General features: G+C 34.8%; 2 protein-coding genes across 2 annotated transcripts; both read left to right on the forward strand.

Moving 5' to 3' along the window:
• Positions 1-1,730: 1,730 nt before the first annotated feature.
• On the forward strand, positions 1,731-2,315 carry LOC104881995 (transcription factor MYB3-like). Its single transcript, XM_010663872.1, has 2 exons — positions 1,731-1,969; positions 2,054-2,315. The coding sequence occupies exons 1-2, from the start codon at positions 1,731-1,733 to the stop codon at positions 2,313-2,315; spliced, it is 501 nt and encodes a 166-aa protein (XP_010662174.1).
• Positions 2,316-5,346: 3,031 nt separating this feature from the next.
• On the forward strand, positions 5,347-13,032 carry LOC100240790 (V-type proton ATPase subunit H). Its single transcript, XM_059733589.1, has 11 exons — positions 5,347-5,489; positions 5,984-6,109; positions 6,768-6,870; positions 6,958-7,028; positions 7,754-7,821; positions 7,913-8,030; positions 8,537-8,698; positions 8,789-8,914; positions 9,215-9,340; positions 10,354-10,533; positions 12,491-13,032. Exons 1-11 carry the CDS (start codon positions 5,460-5,462, stop codon positions 12,737-12,739), a joined length of 1,359 nt encoding a protein of 452 aa, XP_059589572.1. The 5' UTR covers positions 5,347-5,459; the 3' UTR covers positions 12,740-13,032.
• The last annotated feature ends 8,654 nt before the right edge of the window (positions 13,033-21,686 follow it).

The raw sequence follows: 21,686 nt of genomic DNA on the forward strand, positions 1-21,686 counted from the left end.
AAATGTGTCTTTTGAAAATACATTTTTAGTATAAATTCAGTTATTTCAATGAATGACTGATACAAGAATTGTTGAAGGTGTTTCTTCAAGAGATACCTTTAATATAAATTTAATTTTGTGAAATTGTAGAAAGTGTGTCTTAAGAATATATTTTTAGTATAAATTCAATTTTTTATATTATGAAACTGATATGAAAACTATGAAAAATGTCGATTTAAAAAACACTTTTAATATAAATTCGATTTTGTAAAATTGTAAAAGGTGTTTCTTGAAGAGACATTTTTAATGTAAATTCAAAATTTTTTAACGTGTGTTATTAATATAAAAATTGTGGAAGGTGTCTCTTCAAGAGACACCTTTAATGTAAATTCAATTTTTTTAAACATGTATTATTTACATAAAAATGATGTAAAATATATTTTTAAGAAACACCGACAGAAAATACCATAGATTTGAAAATAGTTTTCATATGTACTCTATTTTTTAAAATTAATTTTAAATTCACGGTACAATTAGCAAAAATCCCAAATCTGCAAATTGGGTAAGTAAGGTGGGGCCCTCAGCACTATATCTTGATGTTGAAAGTTTGAAACGAGCTTCACTGTAAGGATTAAAAAACATGGTAGTAAACTACATTGAGACAGGTTGCTTCGGTTTATTAGAACAGATCTTTTATCAAGATTACCTTTCTGGTCCACTATCTAGATGAGCGGTTATGACAAATCTTTAAAGAAATCGTGGTAAAGCCCATCTCCATTGAGAAAATTAATTCAACATGTCCGACCCCACAGTGGAGCCTTCAGTTTCCTACAGCATTCATGGATTCAAAGCAGACATGCAAGCCAAGCAAACATTTTAGAAGTTGCAGTGGCAGAAAGACACGTCATATTAATATCAGTAATGAAATTGTTTTCGCAATTCTCGAAATTATTTTTTAGAAATTATTTTATTATAACTCAAAATACTCAAAAATAAAATACAATAAAAACTAAAATTTATCGTAAAAAAATTGTTTTTCCATCGAAGTCTTTGACAATTGAGATTGCTTTATAGAATAATTACGAAACAAGGATCAACCACAAAAGTGTAGTAAGGAAAAACTTGACCAGGAAAATCAAGGTACAAATGTGAAGTTTTGAATGAACGTGGAATATTTCCAGGATGGTTTGTCAAACTCTCGATTCACAAGCCATGTCAAAAGTCGTTATCCAAGAAACATTTTTCCTTTCAAGTAAGTTACAAGTGACTGTGCAATAATTAAAATTCTTGTTAATGATTTTCCAGTATTTGTAAATCCAATCACGACCTTCCATTACACTGTGTCCGTTGAATTTGTTACCGAGCTTTGGTGGACAAATCTTCAATTAAGAAGCCCCTCTTGTGACCCGCCAAATATTTTATTTGCAGCCTGCATGTAGGGTTGGAGTCAGTTTGAGAAAAATCCATGCTGATTAAATTTCAACTAAGACTTTTCTAAAGGTATCTCATGAACCGACGGGCAGTAATCTTTATTTATAAATTTCCCTCACAAAACTAACCTCTATATATATGAAGCAAGCTCAGTTCGATATCAATCACACTGCTTCTTAAGGTCTCAATCTCCTCTTGACAGCTTGCTTTTCAATGGCGCTCCCTGGTTTTTAGGCAGTCACTGTATTTATTTTTATTGTAGTATATTTCATGAAAAAATTATTGGGTTAATTTCTTCCATCTTTGCAGGGAATTCCATGATGGCAAGACCAGAGAGGCCGCGATGGACAGAAGTAGAAGATTGGGTGCTCTTTGAATGTAAAACAAAAAATATGGATCTACCTTGGCCAGATATCGCAAAGCTGACAGAACTGGACAGAAGTGGCAAAAATTGCAGAGAGAGGTGGAAGTACCACCTGGATCCTGATGTCAAGATGGAGAATTTCTCCCAAGAGGAAGACGATTCCATCGTCTGCTTCCAGTCGCTCTATGGGAATAGGTAATGAGAATATCCTCATACTTTTCCATTATCATATTATATGATGGTTTGATCAGTTTGAGGAGTTTTTGTGTTGTGTTGAAGCTGGTCTAGTATTGCGGCTCATCTTCCTGGGCGAACCGATAATGATGTCAAGAATCGCTGGTACAACCATTTGAAGAAGCAGCAGCTTGGGAGAAGTACCGGGGATCAGCAACATATCGATCCAAATGCAAGCCCAAGCTCGATTCCTACACTGGTTTCAGCCTCACAAGAAATAGCCAGCACTTGGTCCATTTCTGGATTAGCCTCTCTGGAGGGCGAGTTCACGCCAACTGAAGAAGTCTTCAAATTTTGGTCTGCTTGAATATATATGTACACATTTCTCTTCTGCTAGTCATTACTAGTAGAAAGAGAATATGCATATATATAGAACTTTCTACTAGTCATTATGCAAAAGTTCCACATATAGATATATAGCCACACAGGCCGACCATGCATCTTCTAATAAAGCTCTGTTTGTGGGTGTCAAATATGTAACCTGAGTTAAAGAATTGAAAACTTTGAAAATTGGTCCAAAATTCATGATGGATAAAAAGATAAAAATATCATTCCTTTTTCTATCATTTTCTTCTTTTATTTATTATTTATTATTTATTATTTATTATTTCATTCCATGTACTACTAATCCTATTCAATGAGGAAAATGTCACATATATCGAGAAAAGGGCAATATCTCGTGGTTCGGGGTTCACTCCACTTGCCATCTAGGCTAATTTACTATTATTATATAATATGCATTAAACTTATATATACTTAAACTCATTATATAAAGAAAATATTAAAAGAATATTTTAAAGAGCAAATTAATTATAATTATTTTATAATTAAATACAAATTTTTTTTAATTAATTATCAAAAATATAAAAATTATATAATTTTCTTCATAATGTTTTTAATATCATTAATAATTAATTAAATGTTAAAAAATTATATATATATCATAATTTATTTTATATTGTTTAATACAATTGAATTAAATGGATCATATTTTAATATTAATATATATTTTAAAATTAGACATATTATAATCAAATATCATAATATTAAATATAATTTAATAATAAATGTACACTTATAAAATTCATATTTTTATCGATGCATACGATATTATTATCAAATATAATAAATCATGCTATACATATATCAAAATGTTCAATAAAATAACTTCAAAATGCCTATTATACTTTTAATTATATTATTATGAGGTTTTCTTTACATTTTCATGATTTTTTAACAATTTTAAGCTTACTGATATTTTTTTTCAAAATATCCGTCGATATATCTCCGATATATCCATAAAATCGAAGTACCGATATATCCGTGATTACCGATATTTTCATCATTGATCCTATTAACTTTGAAAATGTTGTGAAGAGTGAAAAATTGTGGAGAGCCATGGATTTGGAATTGGAAGCAATTAACAAAAATGGCACTTAGGAATTGACGAAGTTACCTCAAGGAGGAAAGAAGGTTGGAGTGAAATGGATTTATAAAACTAAATTTAATGAAAATCGAGAAGTGGACAAATACAAGGCTAGGCTTGTAGCGAAAGGGTATACTTATTGTTTGAATACTTTCAAAAAAAAAAAAAGTGACTAGTTTTTAGTTTAAACAATTATTTCAGTTTGAGGTATAAAATAACTATTATGACATTAAAGTGGATCTTAAGATGTAACACATACAACTAAATGGAGCACAGTTAAAAGATAGAAATAAAATAGATATCATAGTATTTCCTGGGGTGTGAAGCTCATTTTTCATATTTGATCATTATATTGAACCACCTGCAAATAACATGATACACAAATATTCAAATTGTATTTTTACTTTTCATAAATATCCTGGATAGTTCTAATTAATGTTTTTTATTTTTAAAAACAAAAATCAAAATAAAAAAAATCATCAATTTTTAAAAGATATTTTACTAATTTCAACGATTTATGGATAGGACATAGACGAGTTACAAGTATTAATTTTTTATTTTACAAATTTTTTAAGAAGGTTTAAAATCAAATAAATTTTTATACCTTTATCTTTTATTTTATTTTTTTAAATTATAAAAATACAAATTAACAAACAAGAGTATGGACTTCTAATTTTGTTCCAATAAGTATGACATTGCTTCATTTACATTTTTTTAAATATCATTATCATTATTTTTAATTTAATTTAATTTTTTAATTCCATATTTAATGCTTTTGTTTCCACTTATCTTTACTTTCTTTTCTAAAATGACAATAGGGTGAACTTTTTTGGCCACCTGCCCCCACCTTTAATAAACCGAATTTGGGATGAAGAGAATCATGTTAATGGTGGGTTTGAAATTTTTTTATTATTTATTACTTTTTATTATTATTATTATTATTATTATTATTAAGATTACTATTTATATTAATTATTGGTGTTCACTAGTCAAACATAGAATTCTCTTCGGTTTAAAAAGTAATAGATAGACAAGTCGTGTATGTTATAGCATACCTGGTGGATGGTCGTAGAAACAGACAACTTTCTGAGAATGGTTGACTTCCTCATGTACTAGGATGAATCCAAACTCCCAACAGAAGACCATCATGTACCATTAGAGGACCCTTCCTAGTAATTTCCCTATTGATCATATATAATATAATCTAATATAATAAATTAATGGAATTGAATTATATAAACCTTTAGTCCAAACTTAATTCAAATTAATATTTTTTATATTTAATTAATTAATTAACTAAATCCCACCTCCTTTATTCTCAATTTAATTCAAATTTGAACCCCTGTGAAATCCACTTATACAATAATTTGTAATCTAAATTTAATTAAAGTTGATATTTTTTCCTCTATTATTCTTAATATAATTTGAGTTCCGAGTTTTATTTTGGGTTGTAGATTGCAAATTAACCTCTAACCCTAGTTAAAATATTAATTTGGGATGATATTAAGAATTCATTTGGTGGTGATTTTTAAAAACGTTTTTTTGTCTAAAAAGTGTTTTAAAAAAAATCAGGTATTCTATAAATTTCTAGGAAAAACTTCTGAAAATTTTAAAATCACTAGTCGTATTTTTTAAATAAATAATTAATAGGTTATTTTCCTAAAAATACTTGTAAAAAAATACAGTTTCACTCAAAACATTTGAAGTAAAAATACAGTGAAACGCACTATAAATTCAAACTGTAAATTAAACCCAATCCAAAATCGGGTTCTGTTGGGTCGAGCCCACCCAAGTTGTTGTACTATGAAAAACCAAACCCTACCGGCCCAAGTTTCTTCCAGGCCCAAGACAAGGCCCAGGCCCATTCAAAGCCCGGCCTCAATCATTGATGTGCAAAACGCCAATATTCTCAATATCTCGCTCCTTCCTTTCTCTCTCTCTCAAAATCTTTATTCTCTCTCTAGATTTTCACTGAATTCACTGTGTGGAAGAAGCCGAACCCTAAATTCTTAGCTTCAATTCTCAATGGACCGTGCCGAGCTCACTACTGACCAGGTCGGCGATCCAATCACTCATCTTTTCCTTTTCCTTTGTTTTTTTTTTTTAAATGATTTTTTCTATTTTTTTTTAAAACCTAATTGTTGTTATCCGCACAACATATTCAATGGATCGCGATTTCTCAGTTCCATTTGGTTGCTGATAAAATGCAGGAAAATAAAAGAAAATGAATTGAATATTTTGGTTTGTCATGATTTCAGTTTTGTTTGGTTGCCGAGAAAGTGCAGGAAAAAAAGAAGGAAAATGCATTTAAAGTTTTGACTTGTTATGATTTAACTTTCGTTTGGTTTCCGAGGAAGTGTAGTTTGTAATTTTGATTTATGTAGATTTGAGTTCTGATTGTTTGCCAGGGAAAATGAAAGAAACTAAATTGTGATGATTTATCGTGATTCGAGGGCTGTTTCGTTCCCGATGGAGTGTGGCAAAGGAATAGAGAATAAATTGCTGTCTTTGGTTGTGTTTCAGTAAATAATTTTGGTTGTTGATTGCAGGTTCTGAAGAGGGACATCCCATGGGAGACGTACATGACTACGAAGCTAATAACTGGAACATGTCTTCAGCTGTTGAGGCGTTACGATAACAGATCTGAGAGTCAAAGAGCTGTATTGCTTGATGATGTAACTTTTCTTTTTCTTTTTTTTTTCTTTTTCCCTAACTTTTCATTTTCATGAAAAGTGAGTACATTTGGCTAGGGCGAATTCAGAATCAGAACTTGAAATTTTTTGGCAATTTCAATTATTTTCTGTTTGCTCAGATGAAAATTTGGGTATTTGAGTAAATTTTGGAGTCTGAGTTTGGAAAATTTTGTGCTATTTCAATTATTTTCTGTTTGCTCAGATGAAAATTTGGGTATTTGAGTAAATTTTTGAGTCTGAGTTTGGAAAATTTTGTGCTATTTCAATGTATTTTTCTATTAATTGGGATGGAAATTTTGGGTTATTTGGGTATCAGGTTGAAATTTTGTAAAATCCGAAACATTTTTATGGTCCAAATTTATTTTTGGAACAAATTTATGAAAACCGACCTACTTAGAGACTGCAGATAGAAGAGCCAATTTTGTAATTGCTTCACATTTGGTGATCAAAACACACTCAAGTTCACATTTTTCCTACTTGATCACCTTTACATTCCTCAATTAGAAGTATTTTTCACTTTAAGTAGCTGTTTTTAATGCCTAACTAGGATTATAGTTGAGAACTGTTCTGTATTGGAGTATAAGAATGAGCCTTGTAAATGCTTTAAGTTGATATTGACTAGAGGAAGCGTCTGTGACAGGATGGTCCTGCTTATGTTAGGGTGTTTGTGAGCATTTTACGTGATATATTCAAGGAAGAAACAGTTGAATATGTGCTGGCACTGATTGATGAAATGCTAACTGGTAAGTGGAAGATTTTTGGCCTTTAAGTTGCAAGTGAAATTAGAATTTGTAACTAACTGGCCTATTGTTTATTTATTTCTTGGGCAGCAAATCCAAAAAGAGCCAAACTATTCCATGATAAGTCTCTTGCTAATGAAGATACTTATGAACCTTTCTTAAGTTAAGTATCTAAGCAAAATTTGTTAATTTTGTGTAATTGTGTTTGAAACTCCTTTTATTCATAGCATAAATGAATATAGAAATTCATTTGTCCCTTGTCTTTTGGAGGGACAGAATGAGATTAGAATTATCTCTTTGGTGTTTTAGCTTGTTTGTTTTTTCCCATCACTTTCTCAATGCATTCTTGTTTTAATTTGGGTTGGTTGCATAACAATTAATCTGCACATGACTACAACCATCTTTTCTTCCCAGATGTAAGGCTACTTTCCTAAAGCTTGTTCATAGCTATAAGAAGCCATTTGCAAACATCCTTTCTCTCATAGAACCTAGTTTAGTCCACTTACCAAATGGAATTTAAACCATGATATTTCCAGTCTAAAAATTTATCACTTTCTAATATTTTGCCACTTTCATTAAGAAACTTTTAAGCTAATTTCAAAAACCCTGTTATGGTTCTACTGCAATGTGAGAGCAGCTGTACTTGTTACATGAGCAATACTTTATGAGTTTGTAGAGTTAACATTTGGTATGGTGTTCAGACTTTTTTATGTTGCCTAGAAGCTCCTAGGCCACAGAAAGTCAAAATTATGTTATGCAAACAGTAGATTACAGCATTTTCTTCATTTGAATTGTGAATGACTAAGGTGCCCTTGACTGGATCAAGTTAATTTCTTATGTTCCTCAACTTAATGAAAACTAAGAGAATTGTGACTTTGTTACTTTCAGATTGCTTTGGAAAGGTAATTGGTTCGTACAAGAGAAGAGCTGTAAGATTCTGGCTCTGATAGTGAGGTACTTAATGCATGACCTATCTAAATAATGGAGTGTAACTTTTTTGAGGAATCTACATTTGATAAATTGCTATCTGTAAATGTAATTTCAGTGCGAGGCCCAAAACCCAGGATGGTGTTCTTTCTAATGGGGAATCCTCAAACTCAAAGAAGAAATTCGTTACTATTGACGATGTGTTGAGAGGATTGGTGGAATGGCTTTGTGCACAGGTTTGTATACAGCTTGGTATTATATGTTGCTCTGCATGCTTCTAGATCTAGGTTGTTTATCTAGGCTGGTCAGTTGCTTAGGTAATTGTTGGTTAGATGGTCGCTTAGTTTTTAAATGCCTGTTATGGGGCTGGGTCTTCTACTGTTAAATGGCAATGATGACATGACTAAGGCATACTCTCTTTAAAGAAATGTGTTTTATATTATTGATAGCTTTAGTTACTTAACTTTGGTTTAAAAGGATATGGCTCTCATCCATCCATCCAACCAACCATCCATCCATCTCTCTCTCTCTCTCTCTCTCTCTCTATATATATATATATATATATATATATATATATATATATATATATATATATATATATATATATATATATATATTCTTTTCTAGGTTTTTGACTTTTTATACCTCATGTACTTGGGTTATGTCCTTTGGCATCTCTCCCTTTCTGCTTAGGTTATGCTAGTCATCACACTGCAGTCCTGATGGCAAATGTAATGTGCAGCTAAAGAAGCCTTCACATCCTACCCGTGGCATTGCCATTGCTATCAGTTGCCTTGCAACATTACTGAAGGAACCCTTGGTCAGATCTTCCTTTGTTCAAGCAGATGGGGTGAAGTTGCTTATCCCTTTAATTTCTCCAGCATCCACTCAGCAATCTATCCAGGTAGCTTTTGTCATTATTGGTGGTTAACAAGTAAGAACCAATCATCGTAGCCAAGTTACTGAAAATGACTGCATATCTTCTTTGTAACAGCTACTTTATGAAACTTGTCTTTGTGTTTGGCTCTTATCTTATTATGAACCTGCAATCGAGTACTTGGCTACTTCTAGAACCCTACCACGACTAGTAGAGGTTGTTAAGAGTTCAACAAAAGAAAAGGTGATGCCCTGCCTTTTGGTACTCTTGAGTTCATTTTCTTTTCATCAATTTTGTCTTACAACTGCCTATTTTTATATATTATTTCTAGAAGATGTGTATATGCAATTAATTGTGAATGCTTTTTTCACATTTTATTTTCTACATTCACCTCTACTGTGGTTATTTATTGTTCCCAAGCTACAAGGAACTATGTATATCATCCATTCCAAAATTTGTTAGGCTTTATTTATAATTTTACTTGTCTAAGGACATTCATATATTATCTGATCCCAACAAGTTGGGTATGTTGATTTCCTCTAGGTTGTCAGGGTTGTTGTCTTGACCCTTAAGAACTTGCTTTCAAAGGGGGCGTTTGGTGCTCAGATGGTAGACCTTGGACTGCTGCAAATTGTTCAGAGTCTGAAAGCACAGGCATGGAGTGATGAGGCAAGAGAAACCAGAAAGTTCATACTTCTTTTTACTGTTTATTGTTCATATATTTATTTAAGCTATCAATTTAAAGAAGGGAGATGATGGAATTTTGATCCTTGAGTATTTCAAGGATTGTCTGTTACATCCTATATGGCATGTGAATTCATACATTTACTATGATCAAATCACATTACAGTTAGCAAGTGCCTTGACTCTGATACTAAAATAATAGAGCCATTTGTTTGTTAAACCATTGGACATCATGTATTTTCTTATCGCCTTGATCCAAGTTCTTCTTGGGGCTTCTCTTTCTCTTTGTTTTACATTTAATTTGAGTAAAATGACTCCTTGCTGGTGCAGTTGTTCATCTTTCTTGCACATGGTTGAACTATCTCAGATAATGTTCTCCCATTTTATCCTTAATTATTGCTACCCTTACCTTCTCATGTACCTACCCATTTCGTATACCATCTTATTTTGAGTTACTCTTCATCCATCTAAAAATTCTCACTTCAGTAATTCTCATTGTTTGAACTCATTTTTTCTTCATCGCCTAGCATTTGATACCATAAAGAATGACTTGCTTTGTATCTTATTGGTTTTTTTCTCCTTTTCTGGTATTTATTTCTAAAGAAGAAGGGACACAATTGTGTATAAAAGAAAATAAGAAGTTTTGCCTATTAGAGAAAAACAAAGAAAAAGAAAAGAAACAAAGGGGTTTTCTGATATAAACAATAGAAGTGTTGAGTTACTTCTGTAAATACAGAAATGAGTTAATAAAAATAGAAAATAAGACTGCTTTCATAAATAAGGTGAACAATGATGAAAGGTTCTTGACCATTTGGAACCCTCACCATTGTAGAGAGAGGCAACAGAAACAGATAGCAACAGGTGACACATAAACTCGAACTGAGAGGAGGGGACTGTTACCTACTCCATTTGGCTGTCAAACTCGATTATATGTGTTAGATCTCAAGTCTGTGTTCTTCACTATCATCATTTCTTATTGATTTTGGAATTTTATGCAGGACCTGATGGAGGCTCTGAATCAACTAGATGAAGGGCTGAAAGCTAACATTAAGAAATTGAGCTCGTTTGATAAGTACAAACAAGAAGTCCTCCTTGGCCATCTCGACTGGACCCCTGTTCACAAAGATCCCATGTTCTGGCGTGATAACATTAGTAACTTTGAAGAGAATGATTTCCAGGTATTTTTTTCTCCTTCTGAGTTCTTTCTTCGTGGCTTTATCTTCTAAACTGTGATGTCTTCATTGACAGTGTGCTCTACATGCACAACATCGATGATATGAAGCATTCAATGAATAGAAAAATCCTAATTGTGCAATTGACCTCTCCTAATTGTGCAATCGACCTCCCAAAAGTGTGTGGGTTTCATGTGTGTGAACCGATTGCAGTACATATACACACATGCCTACACAACATAACACACATCAATGTGCACGCTCTATAGACATGAACATGCATGTCTGTGAATAACAAACACTAAGAACTGTCAACGGTGGCTGTAGGCTCTTATGTGTTCGAACTAGAAATAATACAAACACAGACCTCCACATCCTACGCTTATGCGCAAACACAAAGTTCTGAAAGGATATGGGTTCATGACACGTCCTCTTTGTGCTTTTCGATCCTCTTCCAGGGTTAGGTAGATCTCCATGCAAGGGACCAATTATTTTAGTTGTAAGTTGATTGCTTGACTCACACCCCACATCGCAACATTTTGAACAACCATGCATTCATGCACGTAGTGCATCAACTCATGAAAAAGAAGTAAGCATTATTCTTAGTAACCTGTTCATTTGTCTAATGTAGTAATTTCTCCTCACTTTTTGGTAATATGAATAAAAATGCAATCCTTTCCACCACCAGTTAATATCAATATGCTAAAGCCAAATCAATTGCTGACAATCCATGAGACGAGAAGTATGTAAATAAGAAAGCTTGAAACAAAATGGTAATTGATAGAGAATGTCATTCCAGTGTAATTTGGTAATGCATGTCCTTTACGGGAAATTTTGTAGGCAACTATGGTTGGTTTTGGAACTTGTGGTCCTCAAACCCTGGAACCCAAATCACTGATAGCTAGATTCAAGGGGATTTGGGGACTTTTCAGGTTAAGTAGGTCATTGGAACAAGAGACATAGGAACAAACTACTATTTTAGGGATGGAGGATTAGTCAAATCAAATTGACAGGAACAACTGAACTCTTTTCCTCTTATTCCGCCTGAAACAACTACTCCACTCCCTGATTTATCAAACTGTTTGGAAACTATCTTGACTTCTTGCTTCATCTATGAAATACCCTGTTCATGGAACTCGTTCTGCTTCATCAATGAAAGTATGCTAGGGGTTGTTGCTTGGTCACTAGATTTCTGCTGTTTTCTGCTGGACCACACTCTAATCTTGACCTCCAATCGAGCTTCAAGCACGAGTAGATAGAGATGCTCTTATCATGTTTTGGCTGAAAAGCAAAGCCTAAGTCCTCTATTGGATGTCATTTCATCCACACTTCTATTATTTGTAGAGAAAGGTCACTTCAACCCCCCTTTTGCCAGCATGGCAGACTCGGGTTTTTCCCAAACTACACATAGATCATTATGCTTCTAAAATATCGCAATTTATGTATAACTAATATATGACATTTTGCTCATATTCTTTTACACTGTATAGTGACTAGAGCCCTTTGGGATATTATTTTTGGGTTGATAGATGTTAAGTGGGTCCTCCCAGAAACTGTAAAGGAGACTTTAATCTCCTGGAGGGGCTCATTTGTAGGGAAGAAAAGGAAAAAGATTTGGAAATCCATTCCGTTATGTATTTTTTGGACGGTTTGGAGGGAGAGGAATAGGTTAGCTTTTAGGGGGGGTGAGTTGAATATTCAGAAATTAAAGTATTCTTTTGTCTGTAACTTGTGGAATTGGGCCAAAGTGTATCTAGGTGAGGAGTCTTTCTCCCTCATAGGTTTTTTGGAGTGGATAGCTTCCACTTAAGGGAAGGTAGTTTCTTTCTGGTCCTTTTTCTTTTTGAGGCTTTAGCCGCCTTGTATACTCCCTGTATGCTTTGTGGCGTTTAGCCCGTTCTTTAATATATATCTTGCTTACTTATCAAAAAAAAAAAAAAAATATATGACATTTTGCCTGCAGATTCTTAGGGTCCTCATTACAATTTTGGACACGTCCAGTGACCCAAGGGCGCTGGCTGTAGCGTGCTTTGATCTGTCACAGTTCATTCAATACCATCCAGCAGGGAGGGTCATTGTAAACGATCTCAAGGCGAAGGAGCGGGTGATGAAACTGATGAACCATGAGAATGCAGAGGTTACCAAAAACTCCCTCCTCTGTATCCAAAGGCTCTTCCTAGGTGCCAAGTACGCGAGCTTTTTGCAGGCTTAATCATATAAATAAATTAAATTAAATTAAATTCTTGGGGTATATCCTTCTCCAGAAATTACTTTTTTTATGTAATTTTATCAAAGAAATGATGCAGAAGTCAAGCTGCTTAGTATTTTAGGTGGTTTCGGTTATGTTGTTATCTGAGTAATTCATCATCATCATCATCGTCCATCGGGTGATCCGATCTTACCTGAACTGGTGACAGATTTGTTTGTTTCATTTTCTTGGGAAGTATTTTCCTTTTCTTTTTCTTTTGAACTGAATGGAGGAATAAAATCTCGGGTTGTATTTTACGTTGTTTTCAGCTTCTTTTTCATGGATTAAGGGATGAACCCAGTTTAAATTTTATTATTATTATTATTATTATTATTATTATGTGATATTTTAGCTGCTCTTGAGTGGGGAATCACAAAAATCATTTGCTTTCTTAGGTTATTAAAAACATAAAATAAAGTATTTTTAAATAATATTTTTTAATTATTTTAAGTTATTTTTATAAGAATTATCTCAAAATTATTATACATGATTAAAAATATTTCAAGTTCTCAAACTTTGTAAAATCAGTTATTAATGGGTCTTAGAATTTGTTTGATAGTGATTTTAAAAAGCGATTTTAATATTTTTAATATTTGAAATTTTTTATCATTTAAAGTGTTAAAAATGTTAGAAACGTTTTCTAGAATTACTCTTCAACATACTTTTAGAGCTTACTTGAAAATTTTTATTATTCAAATATTAGAAATGTTAAAAAAGGTTTTCTAGAATTACTTTCAAACGCCCTCTTATATTGGGCCATGATTCTTGGAGGCAAGCTCTTTAGATTTTCCCTTCCAAAAACTAAAATTATTGGCTACGTTGGTTGAGGGAAAATATGAGAAAAAGCAAAATGGAGATAAAAAGTAGAAGAAAAAAAAAGTAAAAAGGATTTAAAAAAATATATATATTTAAATTTGATATATTATTTTTATATGTTATTTTAAATTTATTTCATTTATTTTTTTATGTAAAAATAAATAATTTTAATTATATTTGAGAACCAAACACCGTAGAAAGAAAGTTTAAAAAATGTAGAAATTAAAAAAATTGCTAAACAATTTTTCTATTTGTATCTTTGATACTAAAACATGATTGACTTCTAAAAAGTTATAGATATTATTTTAAGCTCAATAAATTTTTTTTTTATATCTATTTAATTAATTTTGTTAAAAATATTTGTGAATTAAAACAAATTGCGTAAAAGCCAAGAAATTAGTATTTGAAGAAAAAAAAATATAAGAAAAGAAAATATGAAGGAAAATAAAAAAATAAATTTAAAATTAATAAATTATTTTTATATGTTACTTTAAACATATTTTATATGTTTTTAACTATAAATTTTTATTTGATTTTAATTATATTTTATTTTCATTCATACCTTTTATACAAAAACTAAATATAAAAAAATATGTATTTTTTAATATTTTCTTTAATCAAAGGTACCCTAAGTGAAGAATATTATATCTAATCACTATTGTCCTAAAAATAAATAGAAAAAAAAAACCTAAGTATATGTGTGGACCCCGCATTTCGGCTAATACATTTTCCACCCAATGACGAGTTCGATTTTATTTGAAAATGATTTTTATTTATTAGAAAATGACTTGGAGTCGCCACTTATTTTTGTTTTATTTTTAAAAAAGTAAATAAAATAAGAAATAAAATCCTAAGTGTGACTCCTTATTTTAGAAAATGTGATTTGTGAAAAACCGGATCGGACTTGGGGGTCAAGTTACTTATCGGAAAGGTACAGTAAAAATCATAACACCCCTCTAAATCCCTAAAGTCGGGTCTCTACTAATAAAATAAAACAATCATGACATCTAATAAGAAAATCAATGAATATCCGAATCAATCATGCACATATGAGAATCAGAACATGCGTAGAGCACGACAAGAATAGGAGCAAATGCGTATCTGGGCAACGAGCCACAATGCGCTATCAAGAAATAAGGTTAGACCATAGTAATGAACATAAAATATGTCACTCATGTCACCAAACAAGATAAAAAAGTACCAATAACATGCATGATGTTTCATTCAATTTCAATTTTATTTTAAAGAAAATTCATTTGATATTGGGCCCCCACGAAAGCCCATTTTATTTTGCACGAATAAATTCAGTAACTCCATTATTTGGAATTATGGGATTAAGTTCATGCTTATTTTAAAAATATTTTAAAAACAGGAGATGTGAGAATTGTTCGCCAAAAAGGAAGATGATGGCAAAATTTTATTGAAAAGTGGGTTTTTGAAACCTAAAACTACAAGGAGTGAAAAGAACAAAGAAATGAATAGAAAAATATTTACAACATGGAGGTAGATAAAAGCGTTTTCAAAATCAGGGGAAGAAATAGGAGATGGCACGTGGTTCAAAAGGTGACCAAGCGCGTGGCACACCATGTAAACAAGAAACCTGCAGAGTGGGTCCAGGGTGTGAGAACCGAAGCTGGGCATGAGATGATCAGTGCAAATGAGGTAAACAGAGAAGTCAGCTGCAAACTTCTCGATGAGATCCTCTCATGCAGGGTCAAGTATCTTGAGGTTGTAAACTGGGTCTCGACGTTGTCACCCTTCTAAACAAGCTATACAGAGACAATTGCCACCACGACACCCTTATTGATCTTGATGGGGACACTAAGCATCTGGATGAAAGCAACATGCAGAAGATCCAGCCCTGCGCTTCCAGGTTGAGCAAGAACATCTTAGCCACTTTGTCACTCACTCCTTTCAAACATCCCTTCGTCAACATCAGCCCAAAGTCTCTCACAAGCAAAGGAATGAGACATATAGAATGATTCCTGTTACCCATCCTTCCAACGTGGAGCCTCACGGAACGCTTTATTATAGTATCCTTTCACATAGATACCGTGGAGTGGCTGTGCTGCACCTTCTTCCATATCCTGGAAAGCGTCACCACCATTAGCGAACTGCTGCTGATCATCACCAATGATTTGGATATTAAAAGATGCACCTCCCATACAGCCGCTACCACTGTCTGATGCAACACTATAGCTGCTGTGTCCTAGATCCGCGTCGACAACATCAGTTTTGCTGTCCTCTGATAGGTCCAGGAACGGGTTTGAAAATGCACTCGCTAAAGCAATATAATTCCGACATTCTTCGCTATCTTTAAATCTTCATCAGAGCCCAACAACGATATTGGTATTCTGGCCAATTAGACGGAAGCGTCACCACAGCGGGATCAGTGAACACGCCAGATACAATACTGAGACAATCGAGACTAAACCTTACCATCTTCACTGCCTGACAACTCCGAGAAAAGGGCAACATCTCCATCCTTAGTACGCGTTGTAGTTAGAATGCATGGAAAAGATTCAACGTCTAGGCATGAGATGATGCATTGCACTGAATAAAACCTTCTTCATTTCTCTGGCGTATTGGGTGCTGGGAAGACCACTGCCATGTTCCAATTCTTCAGATGTGAATCGGATGCATAGGTTGTGCTTGAACAGTATTCGAATATAACTTGCATTCCGTCCCCACCAATGACAATATCTGCTACGTGAAAGGGTCTCCCTCCGAACCAGTTATGATATGAGTACTGGAGTTACTAGCAAGGACACGATGCAAACAGTCTGAAGGTCTCTTAAAGACCATTTTTATTTTATTCCACTCCACGTCGCATAAATATGCACAAGAATCTCCAGCAACCACAAAAACAGACCTCCACTAAGCATGAACAACAATTATATTGTTTTCAGGAAAAGGAGGAAGAGCACCCAACTGTGTTGCCCCAAAAGGAAACATGCTTTGAATCCTTCCTGGCACCGTCTGAGGAACACCTGGCAGTTCTCCTGGGACAGCGGCACCTAGCAGTAATGCAGCGACAGGTGGTGCCATTGATTAAATCTTTGCTTTCAGCCAACTCCTCATCATTTCCAACCAATACCTCATCATCACTACTGCCATTTCTACCATTTGTAATCCCATTCAAGTTAACTGCATCCATCATCTCTACGGGCAAGGTGCTTACGGGTGTTTCATCAATTTCGTCATCTTGGAATGCAGACCAGCTGGAATTTGTGAACAAGCTTCCTTGGTCATCACCAAGTCTCATGGATGAGATCATTACTTCAGCAGATTCTTCATCGAAACATCCTCATCATCTCGATCAAGAGTTCCATGATCATCTTCATCATCTTTATTCCCATACATTTTGTATCTAAAAACCTGGCTTAGATTATTGGCCAGAGCTGCTACATCAGAACCTCTGCCATGAAAGTCATCCTCATCATTACCCCTCACCCTAGGTTTCTCTATGTCGGTCAACCTAAGAAGATCGTTCTCACCCTTCCTCACTATAACCAAGTTCAAAACAAAAGAGGTCTTAGCATGACAATGCATCCACGAACGGTCTTCCGCCTTCCTTCTCCATTGCGTCTTCCACATCCACGGAAGCAGGGGGTACTGAGCATGAGGCTGTTGCAGGAAGAACAGTCCAAGGCTGGAACGCTTCGAAAGTATGAATCAAAGTCTGTATATGAGTTTGAAACCCGGGATCCCTGAAGACGGCGGTGTTTGCCGCTCCGATGGACGTCATCATGACCGGAAAAGGTCGAGAGCTCAGATGAAAGGTTCCGTCACTACTGCTGCCTGAATATAGACTCTGCACAATGGCCTAACCAAATGGGTAACCTCACCACCGCCGTTAGCGTGGACAGAGAACTTGCCGGCGAGGATCTCCGGCAATGCTATCTCAAAACTGCAAGCATCAAAAGGCTGTAACGCTTTCTGGGTGGACAGCGTTGGAGAGTTCCCTGGACTCATGTATCTGTCAGGTGGCCCTCATCTACGGCCAGGTACACTATATCTTGAAGAGCCACAAAGTAGAAAACCACTTCTTGTATTCTGAGATTGCGTGCCTCCATTGGAATCCATTTGGTCAATGGCTCAACATTATGCAGTCATTCCCGTGCAATTGGATTTTGGTAAAAGATTTTCACCATGCATGCAATCAAACTCTCTATCCGTTCCAATCCCACCACAACTCGTTTCTGAATTTCCATGCAATAGATGAAGCAGAGCTCATAATAACCTGTAAGGTAACCTTGGTGGTGATCCCCAGCTGAAGTTGTTCAAAAGTTACCTCGGTTAAAGAACACTCCCAAAGGATTTATTTGAGTAGAAGTGAACCCCGAAACTTCCAAAATCACCACTACTCACACACAAGGTGAGCCAAATGATGACGACGAGCTATCAAGATAAAAAAAAACGAAAATAGCTCCCAAAAGTCATCACTGAATTTCCCAAAAGCTGGTGGTAAAGGAGCATCAAATGCGGTTGTGGAAGGCAGTAGGAAAAAATGACTGAGTTACACCAAATACACCAGCTGAAGTGCCACCATTCCCTTCCGTCCATACTGGAAAATGTCGTGCATGTCAATCAGGTCGTGGATTATGTACAATGGGATAGTTGTGTAAGAATCATTTGAAGATGGTCATGTACATGGGATTAAGGAAATAAGTTCGAATGAATATGGGAAAATGATTTAAAGAGAAATGGGTTTAAGGGTGTGGTTAGAGAGAGAAAGGTGGTAAGAAAAAATGGGTAAGTTAGGTATAGGAGGGTGGTGATATAGGTTCGGAGTGTATGGGGTGTGATAAATGGTGCATGGAGGTATAGGGAAGAGGGATTTAATAAGAGAGTGGATAATGAAACAAACTTCCAGGCTGCGTCTTCATACTCTGAATTCAGGTTAGCATCGTCATAGCCACCTCACATGTGCATACGCATGAGGCAACCTTCTTTGTCAAACAAACCCGCGAACATGGTGTTGTCTCTACGCTCAGCAAGTGAGTGATCAATCAGTCGCAGTAGGGCAGGAGCTATAAACTGTTTCAAAGCCCCAAGAACCATATCCCACGGCATTGTTGCATCTAGGCCCGAATGCATTAATTAAACTGGGCCTTCAATGGACACAGCCTGTGACATGAGGTCTAGCGACAATGATAGCTTGAGAGTGAAGGCAGGCTTCCTAGATGGGTCCATGACTTCTCCATTGGGTCGTGAACCTCATATCCACCATCGCGGCCCACCCATAGGGCCTTGTATCCTGCAGTGATTGAAATTCCCACCCAATATCGTTTACAAGCCTCGGCCACTCTGGGATCATCAATTATGTACCATAACGAATCATGTTCATTGCGGAATCCTTCACAACTTGTCTCTTACTGCTAGTCAAAATCACTTAGGCTATGTTTGGTTCCCGAAAAGTATAAAGGAAAGAAAAAAAATGCTAAAAAAAATGATTTTCTCATGTTTGGTTGTCCTATGAAAAATATCAAAGAAAATCAAATATAATTAAAACTAATTAAAAACTTATATATTTTTAAATTATTTAATCTTTATATTGATGAGTTAAAATAAATAAAATGAGTTTAAAGTAACAAAAAAAATAATTTACCAACTTTTAATCTATTTTTTTATTTTCCTTCACTTTTTCTTTCCTTCTAGTTTTCCTTTGTATTTTCTTTCCCTCGCATTTTCCCTCAAATTTTCCGGGAACCAAACATAGCCTTCAGGTGGTATAATATTCCATCTCAAATAACTCCCATCCTTGTAATTATCACAAACTCATGGAGCATCCATAATATTAGGCGTGGTAACCATACTACCTTGCTCTTACTCAGAAAACCCTCAACTCTAATATCTGGGCATTGGGAATATGTACACAACTCTTCTTCCATATTTCTGTGTGCATGTCCCTACATTCAGATGAGCCCACCTCGTTTCGACGTCCCAGATTGCCTTTGACATTCTCTAGCATATATACCCAATGGTGGTGTCACCAGCCAGATCTTTTCTTCAGCGCACCACATATAGTGGCAAATAAGTTCTCAGAGGCTTTTCTCTTGTTCGAGTTCTGATACATTCAGCATAAACTCGTTGCAATGAAGACTTCTCAAAGTTCGAGATCGGGATGTCTTCCCACGTGTCAACTTCTTTTTCTGATTGATGGTTTCAGCAATAGCATCGAGGATGAGTTTCCCTTGCAGCCTGGAGACCTAGGCGATATCCTTGCCTTTGGGGAATCGTTACTCCTCCAACAACAAAAACGCAACAAAGTCATGGATCTGATCCCAGAACACGTCCTCTACCGGCCACCATGGACAGCTTCAGAATCCAGTCTTATCAAGCCAATACTCTCCTCTTCATACGTAAGGTGCGACCTCCCCATGACCAAATACCAAGAACAGAGGAGGGTTGCAAAACAGAACATAGAGCAGGAACAAAAAGGACTCATGAAAGCTGCGTTTCATGTTTCAATTAACGAGCTTATGACGCAGAGGTGGGCCAAAAAAATGGGTTTCAAATAGTTTGTAAAGAGAAAATCAAATCATGATGACCAACAACTCAAAAAAAACTCAAAACAGAGTCCAAAGGACAAGTTAGAAACCAAAACGCAGGATGAGGGTGAGCAAACACAAATACTGAAAGAAAATAGGTAGGAGTTTCACCTGCTCGCATTCATATGTCAAGATAGAATCTCATGATAACCAGTAAACATAATAAAATGTCATGAACACAAAAGAATTCTCAGCTTACAGGAATAATACATGTATCACCCTCTTCCAAGGCTATTCCTCTATGTCTTTCCTCGAACAGCTCTCATGAACTCTCTCTAACCAGCTGAAAATATCCCTCCACTGCTCATTTACCCTCTCAAAGATCTCTGCTCCAGACTATGGATCCTTCCTTACCCTCAGACTCTTTCCTCTAAAAAATCTCTCAAACCAACCTGAAAACCACTGAATATCCTCTTCCTCTCTACTCTCTGTAGATACCCAGAAAAATCACTCTCTCTCCCCCGTCTGGCCTCCTCCCCAAGCAAAGGAATACCCCCTCCGAAATATCTCCAGCCAGCAGCCCAAAAAGCACCACTTCTGCCAACGAATCCTCTCTCTCCTACGCTCCTCCATAACGGTCTGCAGACTCTCCAGAATATTCTCCCTACGTGTCATCCTCCCATAGCTTCCCAAAAAGCAATGTTGATTCTCTGATGGTTAATCACAAGGCAACACATGGCTGCCTGCAATGCTAGCACCTGGCTAAAAAAAATGTAACCTGCAGAAATGTGAGAGAAAAAAAGGAGCCCCATGTGGGGGTCTACAGTATGTGGCATTTTCAGAAAATGATAATGGTTGGTTTAATAAAGTATTTTATATATATATATATAATGAGGATAAAGGTATATTTGGTAATTATTTTTAAAAATAGTTTTATGTTCTTAATAATAGAAAATTGTTGTAAATTAAGAGTAATGAATGACCACATTGATGGTCATTATGAACTCCATTTACTCATCTTTAAGATGAGTAATGGGAGTTCATAATGTGAAGCCTATAAAAGGCTTCTTACCCCTCCCATGTAAGAGCATCCCGAGAAAGAAAGAAAGCTCTTCCTCTCATTCTCTCTCTCTCTCTCTCTTTCACTTTCTCAATTCTCTTATTTGATTCCTTCTTTCATATTATATATCAAAGTAAGATATATTTTATCTCTACTACTTTGATTTGCATTATATTTGTCCTTGTTTTACAACACGTTATCAGCACGAATTGCTCTGAAGGTAATTCTCGTATCTTAAACTTGAAGTTATTTACCTAGAATAAAATTTTACATATTTATATTATTGTTGATTTGTTTTGTTATATATTGTTAAACGTTATAAACAAATTATTTGATTTTGTTTATAATTAAAGTTATACTAATGCTATCAATTTCTTATAATTGATTCTAATAATATTGTTTTGTTATATATTTGAAATTATTTGACAATGTCGAATATCACAAAACTCGAATTTGTGGCACTTGACATTTCGGGAAAGAACTATCTATCTTGGATCCTTGATGCTAAAATACATCTTGATGCAATGAATATTGGAGCTAT

The sequence above is a fragment of the Vitis vinifera genome, chromosome 16 (genome assembly GCF_030704535.1).
Source record: "Vitis vinifera cultivar Pinot Noir 40024 chromosome 16, ASM3070453v1".
In the NCBI taxonomy this organism is placed as follows: Eukaryota; Viridiplantae; Streptophyta; class Magnoliopsida; order Vitales; family Vitaceae; genus Vitis; species Vitis vinifera.

Excerpts from the sequence above, each read along its gene's own strand:
- LOC104881995 (XM_010663872.1), top strand. The coding sequence starts at position 1,731 with ATGGCAAGACCAGAGAGGCCGCGATGGACAGAAGTAGAAGATTGGGTG. Across the intron at positions 1,970-2,053 it reads CAGTCGCTCTATGGGAATAG|CTGGTCTAGTATTGCGGCTC; the intron begins GTAATGAGAATA and ends GTTGTGTTGAAG.
- LOC100240790 (XM_059733589.1), top strand. The coding sequence starts at position 5,460 with ATGGACCGTGCCGAGCTCACTACTGACCAG. Across the intron at positions 7,029-7,753 it reads ATACTTATGAACCTTTCTTA|AGATTGCTTTGGAAAGGTAA; the intron begins AGTTAAGTATCT and ends TTTGTTACTTTC. Across the intron at positions 10,534-12,490 it reads TTGAAGAGAATGATTTCCAG|ATTCTTAGGGTCCTCATTAC; the intron begins GTATTTTTTTCT and ends TTTTGCCTGCAG.